The 19,842-nt window shown below is 45.4% G+C and overlaps 1 protein-coding gene across 1 annotated transcript in view; it reads right to left on the reverse strand.

Annotated features, from left to right (window-relative positions):
• LOC144730056 (semaphorin-3G-like) overlaps window positions 1-12,739 on the reverse strand; it is a 43,075-nt gene extending 30,336 nt beyond the window's left edge. Inside the window, exons 1-3 of the mRNA XM_078610573.1 lie at window positions 12,496-12,739; window positions 6,051-6,214; window positions 2,404-2,466 (exon numbers count right to left, since the gene is read on the reverse strand). Of these exons, the coding sequence (XP_078466699.1) occupies window positions 2,404-2,466; window positions 6,051-6,214; window positions 12,496-12,616 (348 nt within the window). The 5' untranslated portion in view covers window positions 12,617-12,739. The remainder of the gene's footprint in view (window positions 1-2,403; window positions 2,467-6,050; window positions 6,215-12,495) is intronic.
• Window positions 12,740-19,842: the final 7,103 nt, after the last annotated feature.

Raw genomic sequence — 19,842 nt, forward strand, 5'->3', positions numbered from 1 at the left:
GTATCTTCTCTGAAAAGCCAAAGAAAACACGCTCAAAGATAGACTTTGGGAAAAGGACCACCCCCTTCTCGCGGTGCGGTGTGCGTGGCGTGCGCAAACCCCACTCGCGCGGGCAGGTTGCGCGAAATGGTTGATATTTTGTCCCAAATACGAGAGGCAGAAATGTAAACCAGCCCGTGCGATTATACTCAGAAGAAGAAAAAACACCGTGGCACACGCATTCGCCGTTTGATATGGCGGGACGCTCACGGGCTTAGCAGACTTAGCAAAGGTCTTCAAACACACATTCTCAACAACCAAAGTTGTACACCGCTAAGGGGGGGGGGGCGACGACACAAAGCCAACCTCTGCCTAAACATAAGCCCCCTTCTGTTGATAGCGAATTCGCCAGGAATTCCCCCCCCTACGGTGTTTAGATTTGCCGCCTCACTTTGATGTTTTCTACATCCACATTTTACTGCAACGGAGCGTCGACGACTGTGGGCTGAAGCTGCTGCTGCTTGCGAGAGCGAAGGTGACCTTGACGAATACATCTTTGGGAACATCTTCTTGGTCCTTTCGGTAAAGTCACGTAGAAGGGAAATAATAATATTATTTTTCGATTAAAAGTTTTCGTGACTGTAGGGATTCATCTTCTTGGTTCTTTCGGTAAAGTCACGTAGAAGGGAAATAATAAAATAAAAAAAATAAAACATTAAAATAAATATTTTAATATGTTTTATTTTTTATTAAAATAAAACATAATAAAATAATTATCACGACGTTTCGACAACAACGCAAACGCCGCTTGCGTTGTGGCCGAAACGTCGTGAGAATTATTTTATTATGTTTTATTTTATTATTTTATTATTTCCCTTCTACGTGACTTTACCGAAAGAACCAAGAAGAAGAATATTATTATTTAATTATTTCTCTTCTACGTGACTTTACCCTGCAGTTACGAAAGCTTTAAATCGAAATCCTTGGGAACGTTAAAGATCCCTCGTAAGTTTTTCAACAATGGTCGTCTCACGTGCGTGCAACAAATATGTTTTTCCCACACACCAAGGGAAGGGTTTTCCTCCTAACGGGCGGTACGAAGTGTAAAATGCGGCATTTACAGTTTAAAATCAATAAATAACGAAATAACTTCCAAATTTAACCCAGCACCATGGACAATTTTCTTGCATTTGGGCTGTGTTATGTCCACTGGTGCGCCTGTGCACTGGCAAGGCACTGAAAGGTAGTAGCAGTTGTGAATTCCACAGATTTTCTGCGCGCACATTTCAACTGGAACTGATGGTTTCCAACGCTGCCGGCCGCGCCGATTCCTGGACTCTTTTTGAGGCCCAGAAGAGCCATCTGCAAATGCCCAAAGCACCAGAGCCAGGCTTTAAAGCCAGGTAATGAATGGTCATCTCTGTTGGGCCCAAATTCACAGTGACCCCAAGAGACAACACCTGAAGCTGGCTATTTTATGAGCACATAGCAGGTCATTAGAAACCACAAAACACGTGTGTGTGTGTGTGTGTTGCCCTATTGTGTGCAAGATCTAATGAGCGTTAGGTAATCAAATCACTACCCGTGGAATGGTTCACCCTCTATCCCCCTGGTGATTTAATGAATTATTGTGACCAGGGTCATGATCCGATGTATATATCAATAAAAAAAAACTACATTAACGTGAAAGAGAGAATCTTTAGTGGCTGCCTGGGTTATGTTAACCAATTACATCAAGCGTATCAATGGGAAAACATAAATTCTTACGCACGAAATTCCATGCACATATCACTGCACAGCATGGGCGTGCACATCGATGAATCAATGGCTCATTCCATGAACTGCCACTATAAACATCTTGTTACTTTCCTCTTATTGACAAGTTCACAACATATAACGATCATACTATTACTATGTACACATTTTAATATTATTTTCAGCCCTTTGTTACTCTACGGATGGATGAATGCCTCCCCATTCCATGTTAGTCATGGATTTGTTTGACCGTAGGTCACTGTGCTAGTCAGTGTAGGTTCGTTACGCTAGAAGGATGTGCGGGACAATTTCAGATTTCACTTACAACTGATCTTGGTTATGGTAGGGAGCCCAGCCAATATTGGCGGGTTCATAGTGTTACAACCACTGAGCCACCCCATATCTAAATTTCATCATCATCATTATTATTATACAGCACTCTGGATTTGCATTTCGATGTTCACTAGAACAACGGACAGCCACTTTCACTTTAACCCACGCACAAATTGCTACTATTACCGTGAACATGTGTAACCCCATACGGAGTAATTGGAGGAAGCGATATTTCTCTTGTTTTCCTGCCCAATTCACCCTCTGCCCCCTTTAATAACAACCAGCTACTGGCAATGCCGACCGCGCGTGTGCGAGTTGCCTTTCCCGGCCACTCACGTGCACGTCTTTCCCCTTCAGCTCGCAGTCTTCTCTCTGCTCGCCAGTGCAGGGCCATGAAATCTGTAACAGTTTTACGAGCGCCGACACAACAAGACACGGTCTCAAACAACATATATTTATTGTACTTTCCAAGAACGTCAACTTAAACACAAACGAGGAGTTGAAGATTGTTTTGCTTTAAAGCTGCATTGCATTATGCGGCTCTCAACAGATGTTTAAACGAGCTTTCAGTGGCTATATTTAAAAGTTATACGCGGCACACATTAATGTTTGCTTTAACTTATTTTGTTAGCGCATGTGTCCCAAATGTGCCATATGCATCGAGGCATATAAAGGCTTTGAATGTTTTTTTTCCCCCTTTGAAAATGTATTGGGAAATTCAGTTACCATTTCATGAACGTATATGCATTCAATCTGTTACTGTTAGTGGTAACATGTAACGCATCTAATGTGCACCACAACAGAATTACACAATTAGCAAACAATAACAATGCATCTTCTGTAATTCTGGTCAACTTTGTTACAACGATGCATTCTTTCAGGAGTTTTTTTTTCTATCATCATTAGCCATGGTCAATCAATCCCCCGGCTGGATGAACAACTCCCCAATCCGCCACCATTCCTCATGATCCTGCAATGTTAATAGTTCATCTATCAAGCACTTACACACGAACTAATTTCATTGCTCCATCGACTCAGAACGTACCCTCGGACGCATTACATTTTTTGGCTGCTACTCCGTTATAATTATTGTTATTCGTGTATTTTCTTCTGTTATACAAAAAAAAAGAAAACAATGGCAAATGTTGTGGTGGTAAACTTGCAAGGCGGCCTCTTCCCACAGTCATAGGAACAATAGCGAAGTCAAACAGGAAGTGTCCAGAACGGGACACCTTCGGGTGGCCAGGAACAGACCAACAGGACCACAGCTGCCCTCATGTGGGAAACGGGTCACAAGCCTAAATATACTGCCCAGAAATAAACTGTTTGGGGGTATTTATAACGTACGTCCAAGGCTGCCAAATTGTCTGGCTTTTTTGTTAACATTCAGAATGATTTAGAATTGCACTGATGTTTATACGCATCTAACACTGCGCAAACACAGTTTCCATCCACGTGTTCATTGGATGTGCAGTGCCAAACAATAACATTTGTGCGTTGCTTTTTGCAAATCGTTGTATAATAGATAACAAAATAAAAGTAATGTATGGTCCTTTGACACCCCCCACCGTTGGATCAATGAGTCTTTCCTGCACTCTGTCAGTAAGGGGGGGTCATTTTCCCATTCTCGTAAAGCGGAGGCCTGGACTGGTCAAGATATCCACTTGCCAATGAAGTTTGCTGTGGCTGGGAATTGAACTCAGGTTGCCAAAATCATAGCACAGTACACTCAACCACTGCACCACCGCTTCCCAATAATAGTAATAATAATTTGTTAATCATGAAAAGCTTTAAATGAGTCCCAAATCTTTTGAAAAAAGGTTTCTACTTTGGGAAGTTTGCCAGTTTTAGATTATTGCCCAGGCAGGTGGGTGTCTCTCAAGTGAGGCCTTAATCTCTAACCTGATCCACTAATCCCACCTCGCCATCGCTGGCTTACAGTCTTGCATCATTGTAACCAAACCTGCCAATCACTGGGTTCCAATTATATTTGTTAGCTTTTTACAAGTATGGTTTATTTGAGTAAAAACTCTCCCATAAAATCAATTACATGCCTGTAAGAAAAGCATACACCTTGAAAACCTTAGACAATGATAATTATTTACACCTTTATAATATTTTTGGTTCGTTTTACAAAATACATTCATGATGCATTTAAAACAACATAAACAGAAGTGAATGTGATTTGTGTTCCTGGAAATAAATATTTCAAACTACCTGTAAACCCGGCGATTGTCTTTGTAGATTAGGAGTCAGGGCGAAATCTGTTTCTGAAATGAAATCCTTACATGTGCATTCCTAAAGTTGTTGCCCCAGCCGTGGTGATTGTAATAGCAGTCACCCCTACCTGCCCCCGCCACTTTCAGAGGCAGATTTTCTGAGTGGCTTTGGAAGCACTCAAATTCAGGTAATTATAATGTGATTTATGTACTCAGGAAAACCTGGATATTTAGCACACGTCATTTGCCCTTGATGCTACCACACCTCGCAATCACTTCCTTCCTTCTGCCGGATCCCACAGGAGTTGCACAGTCGACACCCGACCTCCAAGGTCGCTTTGCTTCCCATTTGTTGAGGTGCGTGAGTGGAAAGACGTGGTCCTGCCATATGAACGTGGCGTTTCCACCATTTTATCAGGGTTGTAGGCAGCAGATGAGTTCCACGCCCTCACGCGTTGAAACTGGAAGCCACCCTGACTTTTGGGTTTTAACTTTCTCTGGGCTACTGTGGCCTCCAAGCTTTTGGCAATGTCCTGTTGTCCCTATCTTAACACTCGTAATTTATTTTTGACAGAGCACCTATTATTCCAGAGTGCCTTAGAGTGCTATACACGCGGCTCACATCACATTATCATTGCAAACATTTCAAAGGGCACCCCCAGTGGCAGCTATCTCTGTGTGGCACTAGGAGACTCAGCAATTGGCCTGCAAGTGGGCATTAGTCAGCCAGCAGGGGGGGGGGGGACGATGATTGCTATGTGTAAACCCAATTGAGTAATTTAACATGTTACTGAGTTGTTAATATTAGGTAAGTTAATATTACGGTTACATACGATTGCGTTTAGTTTACATAATCAAACAACTTAATCGTATCATGTGGATTATCTTCCAGACAACTGATGAAAAGAAAATTTCTTGAAATGTCACGCAATCCGTGACGTAGTTTTATCCTGATGGAGATGCACATTCACCCTCTGAAGGAGTAACAGCTAAAAATAAACGCTCTCATGGTGTGAATCTTTCACGTGTGAGCCAGCACGATTTCTATCAGGTTGTTCATCTTAACATGTGAACACACTATAATTATATGAAATCGCATTACGTTACTTGTAATGCACAATTATTAAATCACACGTTGTTGACAACGTAAGGGGAACAGAACAATGCCGACACCGTGTCGAATCACCGCTGCACCACAGTAATAATCAATGGTGTCAAATTGAGACATTTGGCCACTACCATTAATAACGTGGAAGGAAAGTGGAGAAACCACACACATACGAGTGGAGTGAAACTGTCATCCCCTGGCCACCTCGCAGGCCCCATCGGTGCAACTCGGTGCTGGTGGTCGTCTCTCGTTCGTTTACCACCCAGGATCAAACCTGCTCAGGGTGTCACAGTGGCGAGATGTTAACTACCTCGCCTGGTATGCAGGAGGTCCCTGGGTTCGATCCCGACCCTGACAACTGTATATTTGTAGTTTGCATTTTCTCACCGTGGTCGCGTGGATTTTTTTGGCCTTCACATTTAGAAACACGCGTTTGGAGTATTTGGCTGCTATACATTACCACGTGATGAGCCACTTCGTCGAGCGATCATTTGTGGCCAGGTCGCTTCTGAAAACGAGCTACACAGCTCAGTGGGCCTGACCTGGTAAAATAAAATAAAAATTCGTTATCGCCAATCCTGCTCAGCGATAACCCTCCACGGGGGGGTGGGGGGGAGATTGTTGTTAGGCGTAGCGAGTGGCTGCGGGGCACGTGCCTCTCGGTAGTCGCTGTGCGTGCCGTCCAGCGCCAGCGAGTAGACGCGGTCTCGCGCGCCGACGAACAGCCGCTCGTGGTACTCGTCCAGCAGCGCGGTGCTCAGGTCCAGGCCGGAGGCGCCGTGTCCCCGGAACGAGGCCACGCGGCCCGACAGCCTCGCTTCTGTCACCCGAGCGCAGCGTGAGGACCACGTCGAGTTCTCGTCCATCGGGGTGACACGCGGCAATCATCGCCCCCCCATCCACCCATCCACCACGCGAGTGCGTTCTGGTGGGCCGTGCACTGAGTCACATTGTGCCCGCATTTGCCTGCTCCTAGGAGGGGTTACCTTTTGAATGTTTGAGAAGAGATACGATGTGAGTCGCTTGGCGCGTGAAATGAGCTCTGCGAGATCCCGGCATGAAGGGTGCTGAATTTGAAAAAAAATCGAATCATTGTTCATGATGAATATTATTATTGACACTCACATGGCGGTTTTGCCTTTGGAGCTAACCTGGGCATCATTTCTCACCTCGTATTTTTTGGAACGCTACAAGGCTGGCTTAGAGCAGGGATTGTCAGCATGAGGCACTGCCACTAGCTTACAAGTGATGCATATACATAACCATCCGATATTATTGTCCCATGCATATTCCTATACTCCTACAAACAGGTTTGTAAATATGATTGGATAAACAAAACGAGGTGAGATCGATGCGTTTGCGCCAAAATAATTCCCGGAATCGCGTTGCGGTCTATTTTGGTTCAAACGAAGCACTGGAGCTAAGCCTTGGTTAGACACATGGCCACTTTGCCCCCAGTGAAAGCTTAGGAAGGTTAATGGGTTTGGCGTGTTTTATAGCTGTCCATAAAGGACAAGCGGCGACAGGCTACCGAGCACGGTGCTGGGGAAGGGGGGTGGGGGCTGGCTGGTTAGGAGAAGGCTCAACATGCGCGTCAGCTGGGCAGAGCGACATCAAAGCACGACCCACAGGAGTGGAAGCAGATCACGGGATAAGAGGCAGAGAGCAGGCAGCAGACGAGGTGGTGCAGCGAGAACGGCAACAGACGTGCCCCGGTCGGTGGCGAAACAACGACAAAAAGAGGCGACTGAAGAGGAATGGGTTACGTAATGTATACAAAAATATTAAGTGTTTAGATCTGTTAAAATGTTTTAAGGTAATTTCCTGCTAGACGGGCAATGAGACATTGGTGATTATCTCCCCCATAATAGAGGGTTTTTTTGGGTTAGATCACGTAAATATAAAGGTGTCGTTAAGCCCGCCACCGCCGCCGGACACAGCTAAATAGTAAGGTTTCTCACGTCAGCAAAGCGTTCCACTCGTTTATATTGACACCATCTAACCCAGAAAACCCTCGCTTTTGGATAATATTGGTCGCAAATGCCTACTACGTGTTAAACTGGTTATCTCCCGTTCACAGCGCGGAGTTCGAGGTGAAAACTTCTCAGTCTTGTTGTCGAGGGCGAGTCCATCCGTGGGACAACCACTGTTGAGCTTCACACAAAGTGGTACTAGTTTTATCGACCACAGAGGGTTGGTCGTCTGAGTCATCACCCAACCAGGCTCGCTCTACCGCTGAGACACCTGGCCACAGAGTAAAATGTGAACAAATTTTTACTAGTAGGAACCTCCTGGTTACACCACCCCACAGGGGATTATTGTGTCCGTCCGTCCGTCGTGCAGGGAGGGGCTGGGTGGGGAGGGGAGGGTGGGGAGGGGCTGGGTGGGGAGGGAGGGGAGGGGCTGGGTGGGGAGGGTGGGGCTGGGTGGGGATGGGCTGGTCACCCTGTGGTGCCCTTATAAAACTAAACGTTTAACCTACTCACGCCGGCTTGTGCCCGCCCTCACAGTCGGGCATATTTGCGGAATACACCACGTCGCCGTTGACCCTGGCCATTGACCGAGCAACCCAATGTTCCTACCAGCTCCCTCCGCAGGAATGTGTTTTAAATGTCGCCACGTATTTAAGGGCATCTGTCGCGTGGATAAAGCCACGTATCATCAAAGTGACTTATGAAGTAGTCTCTCTCACGTCGTCTTCCGAGGCATTTTCTGACACAAGGTGCATGGTAGTGCACCGCTAGCTGCAAGAGTTCCAAATTAAGATGTCGTCTTACGCCACACTGCCAATAGCACACTTCACATATCACTGTGGGGAAAACAATTGATACTGGAATCTCCATAATATTTCCAATAGTAGGAAAGTATTATTTTTATTTTAAGTATGTAATCCTAATCTACTGTATGCATACTATGTCAGTAAAATCAGTGGCCACGCGTATTTTAATGTACAAAAAGAAGCCGTAAAATTACTGCGAGCCTTTGTGAAGAATTAACACAAACGCAATTGTAATACTGCGTTTAGCGCGTTGTGTGCAAGCACGCAAAAAAGCCAACACATCCATCTATAACACTACCGTAATAGAACAAATATTATTTTCTCTTTTTCATAGCTATGAAGAAAGGCCATTTCCTGGGGTGTCACCTATTACATACATACATATATATTTCCATCTTGCAGTGCAGTACTTGATATGTGAACGTTGCCGTTTTGAAATTCATAAAAAAAACTCTAAACGAGCGGAAAAAAACAGACCTTTCCTAAAAGCAGAAATCTCTCGTCTAGAAACACCACGACACGCTAGCAAAGGTTGTGATGGCCTGTGAAAATACCTGCCAGGATAAAACAACTGGCACACGCGTTCACTTCCACTAAGAGCAGCCAGTCGCTTTAGCGCAGAGTTGCATGCTTGGCCGCGTACAGAAAAGAAGTCATCGTGACAGCGTCGAGATGTTTATATAGATGTGTGTGTGAACTCGTCCAGTCTGGCACAGAACAAACCGAGACGTGGGCTCTTGAAGGATAAAAAACACACAATACCTCTAGATTTGAAGCTTTCGTGACTGCAAGGATTCATACTCTTAGTTCTTTCGGTAAAGTCACGTAGGTAAAAAATGAAATTAAAATTAATACAAATAAAACAATAAAAATCACGACGTTTCGGAGGCAACACAATTCTCCGTCATCAGGTGGGACCGTCACAGCCAGATTTGCTGCATAAAGTGATGGTCCCACCTGATGACGGAGACTTGTGTTGCCTCCGAAACGTCGTGATTTGTATTGTTTTATTTTTATTAATTTTAATTTCATTTTTTACCTACGTGACTTTACCGAAAGAACTAAGAGTACACAATACCTCACCACGCTCAAGTCCACGATTCAAAAAGTCAGAGCGATTTTCTGCTCGAATGAGCAACGAGACAGTGCTCACATCTCTCCTGCATATAGTCCTGAGCCAGTGGTGGACATTCCTATGCCTGGGGGCGAGTCCACTCGAAGGACAACCACCGCTGTTGTCTTCACCACACAAAATGCCAGTCGTCCTCATCGGCCCTGGAGGGACGATTGGGGGAGTCTTTATTTATTTATTTATTGCCATGGGCGGAGAGGCAACGCGGCTCCCAACCAAACTGGGCACCTTTATTAATTTAGTTTCAGTTCTTCTTGGTTCTTTCGGTAAAGTCACGTAGAAGGGAAATAATGAAAATAAAACATAATAAAATACTATATTTTATTATGTTTAATTTTATTTATTTTATTTCCCTTCTACGTGACTTTACCGAAAGAACCAAGAAGATGAATCCCTGCAGTCACGAAAGCTTTAAATCGAAATTTTGTTTCAGTTGTTTACAATTAAGTTGAAAAAAATATAAATTACCTATATGCGCCCGCGATTCCTCATGTGAGGGACAAAGCGAACACCCCTCCCCCACCCCCCCAAATATAGAAGTCAAACTCCGCCTATGTTTTTCGTGACTTGCTTACATTTTCTCTACTTTGCACTCCTATCGGCGTTTGATGTTGTAACTTGCTGATCCGCCCCTAATGGACATGTGTGAAAAAAGAGCTTTACAGCTCATCGGATTCCTCCACGAGGAACACAGATTCTGAGTCAACCCCTAGACCAAGATTCCAACTCGTGAACTGTTAGGCTGCGAGCAGTCCGCTTGTCCTACCGCCTGCTTCGTCATTCTTGATGAAGACCATCCCCGTGTGAAAGCGTCAGTTGTGTGATAAGGATCTTGTGTTCGTGGTGAACGCACATTTATAGATACAATGACGGTGAACATTTTAATAGAGAAAGCAACATTTTTATTTAAATGCTCTACACATCTTGCACCTACATCAATACAATTAGTCCATGTTTTATCGCTCTCATCTGTAAGATGTAGAGGCGTTGCTTCCGCAATGTTCAATCACCCGTTGAGATGATAGTTCAGGGGGCCATAACAGAGCAGTGGGGTACTTATACAAAGATCATTCTGTATTTTTCCTTCAGAAAATGTTTCACCAACACGCACTAACAAATGGGTGGTGAAGTATGTGTTACGCCCTAAACGTCGTGATTTAATTTAGTTGTTTTCATTTATTTTATTTTTTTACTTACGTGACTTTACCGAAAAAACCAAAGAGAATGAATCCTTGCATTCACGAAAGCTTCAAATCTAGAATGAATTGGTGAAGTATGGTCGAACAACTCCCACGAACGTTGCGGGATGGGGGAGGCCTTCATCCAGCAGTGGATTGACAAGTGGCTGTGGATTATGCGTATTACATTTTAGACGCTTTTTTTAATTTGAACACTGTTCATGATAACGATTATTTTGTTTATACTCTCTGAGGTTTGTTTCATCACTATTATGTGCAATGCGAGTTAGTGAAGATGGATTGCCAAGAATAGAGCAGATGTAACTCGCCATTGAAGTCAGCCGTGGCCGGGAATAGAACTTACGTTGGCAGGGGTTCATAGTGCAGTGCGCTGACCACTGCAGCACCACTCCACCCTTGTATTTTACTTAAAGAGACAATGAATTTGGGCTCCTCGCTGATTCTACTCATACGAAGCACCCTTTACAAAGGCATGAGATGAATCACAACTGCACTGTTACATCCTAACTCAACAGCAAAATGTGTCTCAATACTGATTACGAAAAAAAATCCATATACACTTCAGTTAACCGAGGACTGGTCGCAAACGGACGTGTTAACACGCTTGTAAAAAAAAGCTTCTCCCTGTTGCAGACCTAGCCAGAATACAAATAAGGCAGCACTAGAAGTTGGTGTTAGAGGTGGATTCTTTAAAAACTCCTTTGTCAATTGATTTCTGGATAGGACTCGTGTATACATTTTGACTTTAAAATTTCGTGACTGCAGGGATTCATATTCTTTGGTTCTTTCGGTAAAGTAGTGTATGCATGTTGTACTTCTTTCACACCGTACGTAGCCAACCGTGCTAGCTGGAGGTGAGGGGGGGGGCAACAAACTAAATACAAAACGCAGTTCTACATACATTAGTTTTCAATCCAGTGGCTTCCTAATGTCGGAATGAACAGCGGTCCAGTCGGCCGCAGACGCGTAATGCGAACGCGCGAGATTCAGTGGGTCGTCTTTATTTGATTGCTCGCCAAAAGCCACTGCGAGGACAAGCGGAGTTCGCGTGATGGTTTGTAGGACCATGCTTGACTCTATGAACAAAATAGTAAAACCACGACAGTCTATGCTTCTTCAAAGCAAGAATCGCAAAGCTGCACAATCTGTCTTCGGAAGCTATCTCGCTGCAGCTTGCAAATATCGACATTGGCATATCTCCTTCACTTATTGCATCGATACGCAATACAAACGATAGCACATCGGGGGGAAGGGGGGACCGGTTATCACCTGCCACGAACGTTAACCATGGCCGAGAAATCGAACTCAGGTTACCGGGTTCATACACAGCGGGCTAAATCCTGTGACACGCCTTCACCCCGAACGCACACTACACGTGCACGCCGAACGCATTGTTACACATGCCTAACGGCCAATGTATGCATCCTACTAGACGCGTCAATACTATGCACTCAATGTGCCCTGTGATGTCAGTGCATGTGTAAGACCTGTCCGCTCACACAATGCAAATCCATTTTGAGATGCGGTCACATTTAGACGTTACAGTACGTATGCCATACACAGACTCGCGAGCTACTGACGTAAGCCACGGGCTAGGAATCAAACTCAAGTCCCTGCCCCTGAGTTGATTTCGCAGTGCGCTGACCACTTCGCACCACTCGCTGCTCCTTGAAACTGGGAGATAATTATCAGGCGACGACGATGATGATGATGCTAATATTTTGTTTTACTCTGTAGGTTTTCGCGGTTTTGCTTTACAGCTCTCCTGTTTTCGGGTTGCACCCGTGGGTTGTCCGGCACGATGTCCGACGTTTTCGCCCCACGTTTATGCTCCAGTTGCTGCGAGGAAGCTCCCGGCACGCGGAGCCGGAACGTTGGACATTGTGGCGGACAACACGTGGTGCGACCCGAAAACGCATCGTAAAAAGAGACAATTTCTTGCACGAATCGGCAGCCGCTTCTTGCTCGCTGTCACCGCCGCATGCGCCTACCTTTGTAGGAGACGCGGAGTCGCAGGTTGTCTCCGCTCGTCTCACTCATCACGAGTGACCACAGCAGCAGGTTCATCATCAGCAGGGCGCCGTGCCCTGACAGTCCACGCCATCGCCCCATGACGCTCCCACACAGGCACGCGCACTCTCTCACTCCGACTGACTCGCTCGCTCGCTCCACTCACTCCCGTCTCATTCCAGAAGGCTACGGCGCCTGATTCATCCAAAAGCAGCCTCCTTCCTGGCCCACTCGCCCAAGATTGTGAAACCTTCCCCCGCCCCACCCCCCTCCATCACTCTCCCCTTCCCACGCCCGCACAGGGGATGAGAGTAAAAGGGGATAAGGGGGGGGGGGTGGAGCAGTGGTGGTGCCGGCCCATTGAGCGGCGGGGTGGGTGTAGGGGGCTAAAAGCAGCAATTATTTTCTCCACCCCACTCCTCCGCTCCTTTCAATTGCGTGTATAGACTCCTTGTGAGATGACAGAAGAGATCGAGACGAGGGGTGGAGTTTTGGCAGAAGGTGCAATCAGATATGGCCAGGTCGCTTCTGAAAAATAAGCCAGTAGCTCAGTGGGCTTTAGCTGGTAAAATGAAAAAAATGTGTAGTTTATTATTTTGAGTGATTTGCTTACCTTTTCTATACTTTGCACTCCCTATTGTGTTTTTTTGTATTGTTTGTTGTTGTAACTTTCTGACCCGTCCCTTCTGGACATATTTGTTGGAAAAAAATCTTTATAGCTCATCGCGTCCCTCCGGTATGAATGAAGATTCTGAAATGCAGATGTATATGTGTATGTTGAACTTCTTTCACGCCGTGCATAGCCAACCGTGATAATCGGAGGTGCCAAATCAGTCTCTAGAATGCGATGTTATAGCTCATCTCAATGCATCTTCTGTCGATCTCTTAACTATACATCAGCCTCTATCACCGATTAATACTTTGCCGTATTATTTATCTTCTGAATATATATGTTCCCTCGTCTGAATGATTCTCTCTCCTTTGCCTTCACAAGCTACATCGCTGTGCTGTGTCTGTTTAATATCACAACATATAAATTAACAGCTCTCATTTCGCTACGTCTATCTTGTCAAAATCTGCCCCATCCCCCACATCTCCGTCACGTCTGCAATCCTCTTCTCTCATCTCTACAACTTTGTGCTTCTCATTCTCTCGCCGTACCCTATCTCCTCTCATCTCACTGCATCTCCACCTTGTCAACGTCACCCTCAGCTCACGACATCTATCTTCCCCTTGTCTGCTTCTATATTTCAATATCCCATTCCCGAAAAGAGTGCCATGGTTACGGAGCAAATATCGCGAAAGCTGCAAGCACGGTTGGCTACGTACGGTGCGAAAGAAGTTCAACATACAATAATTGTAAGTTGCACCTGAATATATCTCTGTGTGTTGCCTACATACTCGTCAGCGCACCAGTAGCCTATACATTCAAAGGACGGAGGCTCAAACATAAGTGTCGTGTAAGGCTCCCAATGGGGCTAGCACTGCCACTGGCCTGCGGACATAGTATACATACATAAATAGTACATTACACATACTGACAGTGTACGCATACCAAGTGTAAATACACTCAAGATGAGTTATTATGTTAGTGCATCCTCAAGACCTCTCTGCTAAAACAATGTCATTCCATCTCGAGATGCGGTTGCTTTTAGACCCGACGTAAATTCTAGCTGCATGAGAAACAACCGTTGATTGATGTACCTACAGAATGGCCTTGCCCTGCAGTGGGAAGTTACAGGTTGACATCAACAACAAAAAATACTTACATTCCGTTAAGATAAGATGACAAATCCATTAATATAACCTTTATATGCTTTCACTGGAGCGCAGTGGTCATGCGTTTAGATATTTAAAAATTAGAATTGATTTCTTTCTTAAATGAGCATTGAAGTGGTGCTCGACTCTTGTTTATTGCCCTAAGCCGTGGTGGAAATTCTATATTCCTATGGCAGGGGCAAGTCTATTCGTAGGACAAGGCGTGGTTAGAATTGTGTCAACTTGCAATCCTTCAGATTGCGAGCCGTTCGCTCGACTGCTGAACCACGTGGCCGGATTATGGAGTTTTATTAATTTTTAGAATCGACAATGTTAGCAAGACAAACGTCTAAGGGGCCGTCCATAAATGACGTCACGCACCTGGGGGGGGGGGGTCAGACATTTGTGACGATGTGTGACGAGGGGGGGGGGGGTTTGAGAAATGTGACGTCACATCAAAATGCGCAACTTTAAATAAATATAGACAACACGTTCTACTTAACTAAATAGACGTTTTAATAAATGTTTTCTCCTACACCATCAGAGTGCAGCGCCACATTAATTACGCACTACAATGTCAATAGTTTAAAGCGATTTGAAGCATGTTTTATTTTGGGGGGGGGGGCAAAGCTTTGTGACGTCATATTTGAGGGAGGGGTCTGACTTTTTGTGACGCCGTGTGACGAAGGGGGGGGGGCAAAAATCGCCAAAAATTGCGTGACGTCATTTATGGACGGCCCCTAACATCATTGAATGTCGGCACACACGCGTGAAACTTGTGCAGTGGGGGGGAGGGGTACTCAATGTGTCCCATCGAATGTTTTCCCCAGCGGTGGATACACATCGAAATTGCCCACGAAACATGTGGGGGATTAGACGCTTCACAGACTACCGTTGGGCCCGTTTCAAAAGGAGTCAGACGCTCTGCTCCATAGGCAGCGGCGTTGCAAAGGAAACGAACTCTGAGCTATCCTACGACGCTAGATCAACATTAAATATACGGCGTTTATTTGTATGCATGGCTGGGAGCAAAGTGAGGAGGGTCTGTTGTGTGTGATGTGGCAACTGCAGTATGTCCATCTGGAAGAGTTTGTATAAATTAAGGGGTATATTTTCCCACACTTTAATAAGTAAAATGGGGGAAAAACCCCCAACCAACAATCTACCCCTACAAACAAAACAAATACTATCAGTGTTTCCCACTGCTTACTCGCGGCCCAAGGCCGCACCACATTTGTTTTGCATATTTCTTTTTTTTTATGCAAAGCCTAGGTGTTTATACATATATTCAGCCAATTATCAAGGCACGCAAATTGTTAACAGAGATTTTGACTAGCATGGCTCATTAACTACCTTCAGTCAAAGATCAGAAACTTATTTTATTAATTTATGCTTTCTTTTAATGTAATGGTTTTAATTATTATGCTGCTGTGCGATATTTTCAGCTTATTACTCTAATACGATCTTGATAACACAAAACTCCCCTTATCTGCGTGTTAATGTAGCCTAAGTCATATTTGTTCAATTAAGGCCTCATATACGAGGTTATTCCCTGGGTAAACACACGTAATATGACGAACTCACTGTCCATCATTGCTTATCCTCGAAAACAATGTGAATGGCATGAACAATTTCACACCTTTAATAAACCACTTCAGCTCCTTATCTATGAATTAAAGCGGATAATGGATATTAGGATGAATTCGCTGCATGAATATTATCCGAGAAGAAATGTGGCTCATAGGAATACGTGAAGACGTGCGGTACTGGGGGGTGATGGCTAAGCACGTGTACTGTAATCCAGCACTGTGGAGTTCAGAGTCAGTGGATCACGCAAATGTTGTGAAACTCCTTTCCCGTGGTTATCGAGGAGACACCATGCCCTAGCTCGCCACGGGGAAGTGGTGCAGCAAAAATTGTGGACTCTACCGATGCTATCTGTAGGGTTTTCTCTGGGCGCTCCAGTTTCCTCCCACCTGTAAACACTTATTCATTAATCGGCTGATAACACTTCAATATATAGAGGACCGTAGATCTTTTGGGAGGGGGGAGGGGGGGGGAATTTGGTGCCGGCACATCGTGTCACTGCATTGCCGCTCGCCTGTGGTTCATCGCACCTCAGAGTCGATCTCTCTCTATCTCTCTTGGAGAGCGAGCGAATACTGCACCGCGTGTTACAGTTAAAAACACATTCCTGCGGAGGGAGCTGGTAGGAACGTTGGGTTGCTCGGTCAATGGCCAGGGTCAACAGCGGCGTGGTGTATTCCGCAAATATTCCCGACTGTGAGGGCGGGCACACTCCGGCGTGAGTAGGTTAAACGTTGAGTTTTATAAGGGCACCACGGGGTGACCAGCCCCTCCCCACCCAGCCCCACCCCTCCCATCCTTCTCACCCAGCCCCTCCCCACCCTCCCCACCCAGCTCTTTCCCACTCTCCCCTCCCCACCCACCCTCCCCTCCCCACCCAGCCCCACCCTCCCCACCCAGCCCCTCCCCTCCCTCCCCTCCTCATCCAGTCCCTCCCTCCTCATCCAGCCCCTCCCTGCACGACGGGCACAATAATCCCCTGCGGAGTGGTGTAACCAGGAGGTTCCTACCAGTATAAAATAATAACTATCATAAGTAGCCAATTCCGATGACGTACGCCATAAGTTTTTATTTCGATTCCGTTCTGATGACATATGTGTACGTTCAGAATAGGAAGTAAAAGGCCATGCGGGAGGGCGTGTGGCACAGTTTTTGGTGCCAGCTATGATAGAGTGCGGTTGTGCCACTACAGTTCTCTGCGGTGACTACAGGATTTTTTTTAAACCGCAGCGCTACGCCTCTCTAAATAAAATTAACGCTTACCGCTTGCACGTTCCAAAATTCCACAGTGGACGGGACCCACCCTGCAACTTGCAGACGTCTCGGAACGGAAAAGGGTTGTATATATATGTCATGTATTGGTGCAGGGTAATGTGCCCTATCTTGTTTTTAAAAACAGAAGTTTATTCTGGACAGCCTTAGTTAACTTCACTAGGTACGTCTTCCACTACCACATGACCAATGTGCCTGTCAAACGTGCTGTTTATATATCAGATCCAATCCGTGGTTAAAACCACATTATCAATTTCACGTTTTCGCACGGCTTCTTATACTGTGCACATAACTTAAAACTCAACGTATTAGTCAATAACAATTCCTTGAAAGGAAAAAAATATAACACGTGACCTTTTGGCCGTTATTCATCACCGCATCATGTGTTGAGTGCTTTGTTATTTGTCCTTGTGCACCACTGTCGCTGCAGTATCAACAAATAATTGTATAAACAAATAATTGTTGATACTTTTCATTTGAACCAGTGGACAAAGAGAGCGTCAAGCACTCCTAGGAGGGCCGATAATCACGCCAGTCTGGCCAGGTGGCACAGCGGGAGGGTGTGCGGAAGGTCACGAGTTCAAATTATTGTCAGGGGACAACACGGCCGTTTCTCCCTCTGGGTTAATAACATTAATACCACTTTATCTATAGATGTATTTTGAACGTCCTTCGCACCGTACGTAGCCAACTGTGCTAATCGGAGGTCCGGGGGAAGGACAACAAACTAAACACAAACAGCAGTTGTAACGAAATTAGTTTTCGATCTAGATTTTAAAGGGGCATAGCTCCAGTGGCTTCCTAATATCGGAAGGAAGAGCGTTCCAGATGGCCGCAGAAGCACATCTGAAAGTGTGCGATGGAGTGACCATATTTGTTCGATGGCTACCCAAAAGCCGCTGCGAGGATGACTGGACTTTTTGGGAAAGAGAACAGTCACTGTCCTATGGGAAGACTCGCCATCACCATAGAAATTTGGAATGTCCACCGTTGCCTCGGGGCTATAAATGGGAGATTATCGCAACCACACGCTCAGTTGAGCAGGAAGCCAGCTTGACGTTGTTGACTCCAAGACGTCTCAACGGCCAGAGCAGGGGCGGTTTCTTCATTAGGGCGATTGGGCGACGCACCACCAATGTCATTCAACCACAGAGTCACGCTAGCCGTCACTGTGCCTCTGGATATAGTCCAATCAGCGTCATGCTACGTTCTGTGGAGTACCGCCTCTTTTTGGGCGATTTCCCTTCAGCTGAGAATCGCCCCGAGTGGTCCCATAGACTTACATTCAAAGATTATTTTTTTCGAACGGGGGCGCTGCAATGCATTCTCTATGGCTTCCGGGAGGGCTCGCCCTAACGTGCTTACGTCATCATACGTAAGCACGTTTCATCCAACAATATAATTTGTCGCCACCTAGTGGAATCTTTAATAAAAGAAACTTGAGTGGTTTGTTTTAATAGTGAGTATAGAAACAAACAAGATGCATTGTAAGAGTCACTTTATTTTTCATTAATATTAATGAAGTGAAGTTGCCTTTATATGCTTAAGCTGTTAATTTATCCATTGCATGGGTGGACCTTATCCTTATCAATCATCCAGACATTTGCCCCCCCTGAGAGATTTTGCAGGAGCCGCCACTGGGCCAGAGTATACTTGAGACTGGATTTCCAGGGCGTGGGGCATGGGACAGGATGTTGCTTGTATCGGAACTTTGTTTCAGTTTAATTATCCCGGTTAGCTGGTGACTCAAGGGTCAGACTTTGACTTTTAAACAACTTTTATTGCCGCCAGCAGCAAAAGCACTGGAGGCGATTTCGATATGAAATACACAAAGTCACCAGCAAACAAATGAAAATAAACGCTACAAATCCACGCGCTGTGACGCTGAAAGCACCGCGCAGAACACGAAAGAAAAGTCACGTGGTGGTGGTGATCATCGCGCACGCCACGGTGACGAGTGAGCGCTTCAGAAGGTGAACACGAGGGTGCCGACCACGCTGGTACAGAGGGCTTTTTCGGCTCCCCAGCGTTCGAAGAAGACTCAGAGAGCTGAGTGGACACCACTGAAATGTTCGGTTCAACTCAGGCAGCCGCCTGTGATGAAACCGGGTTATTACCTGGAGTGAGTTGATGGTCTCGCCTTGTTCACCAACCATTGGACGAATAATATCGCATCAAATCTGGTTGCTCAATTCATTTTCCTAAATTCCAACTCAGAATTCAAAGTACCGTTTGGGTTGCCACGCGACAAAGAATACTCTCTGCTGTATTGCAGCACAGATGGCAGAGTGCTGCCCTATGCTGTGTCGTCCAGAGGTCACTTCAAGGGCTCTCACAGGTAGTTTTGCGATATCCGCTTCTGTCGAGCCATTTGTTTTACAATACGAAGGTTTGCAATTTGCGAGAGATATACAAATCGATTCATTGTCTCGCGACGTGACACACAAAAGACAACAAGCAGCATCCTGGCATTGGAGCTTCCACGAGGGATGGTGTTGATGGCGAAGGAAAATTTCCCCTGGTATGAAAAGAAAGAAAAAAACGAATATTAAGCCACGAACTCTGGCCAGGTGTGTCACGCTCAGGTAGGTCTATTCCAAAGTGAAAGTGGATTTGGAGTGACAAATCGTTTTGCATGGAAATATTTCACTTTAGCGACCCCTAACAAAGGGTTGTATTGTTAATATGTAATCATTAACCATGATTAACCC

This window comes from Lampetra planeri, chromosome 34, assembly GCF_965212315.1.
Source record: "Lampetra planeri chromosome 34, kcLamPlan1.2.h2, whole genome shotgun sequence".
NCBI lineage: Eukaryota > Metazoa > Chordata > Hyperoartia > Petromyzontiformes > Petromyzontidae > Lampetra > Lampetra planeri.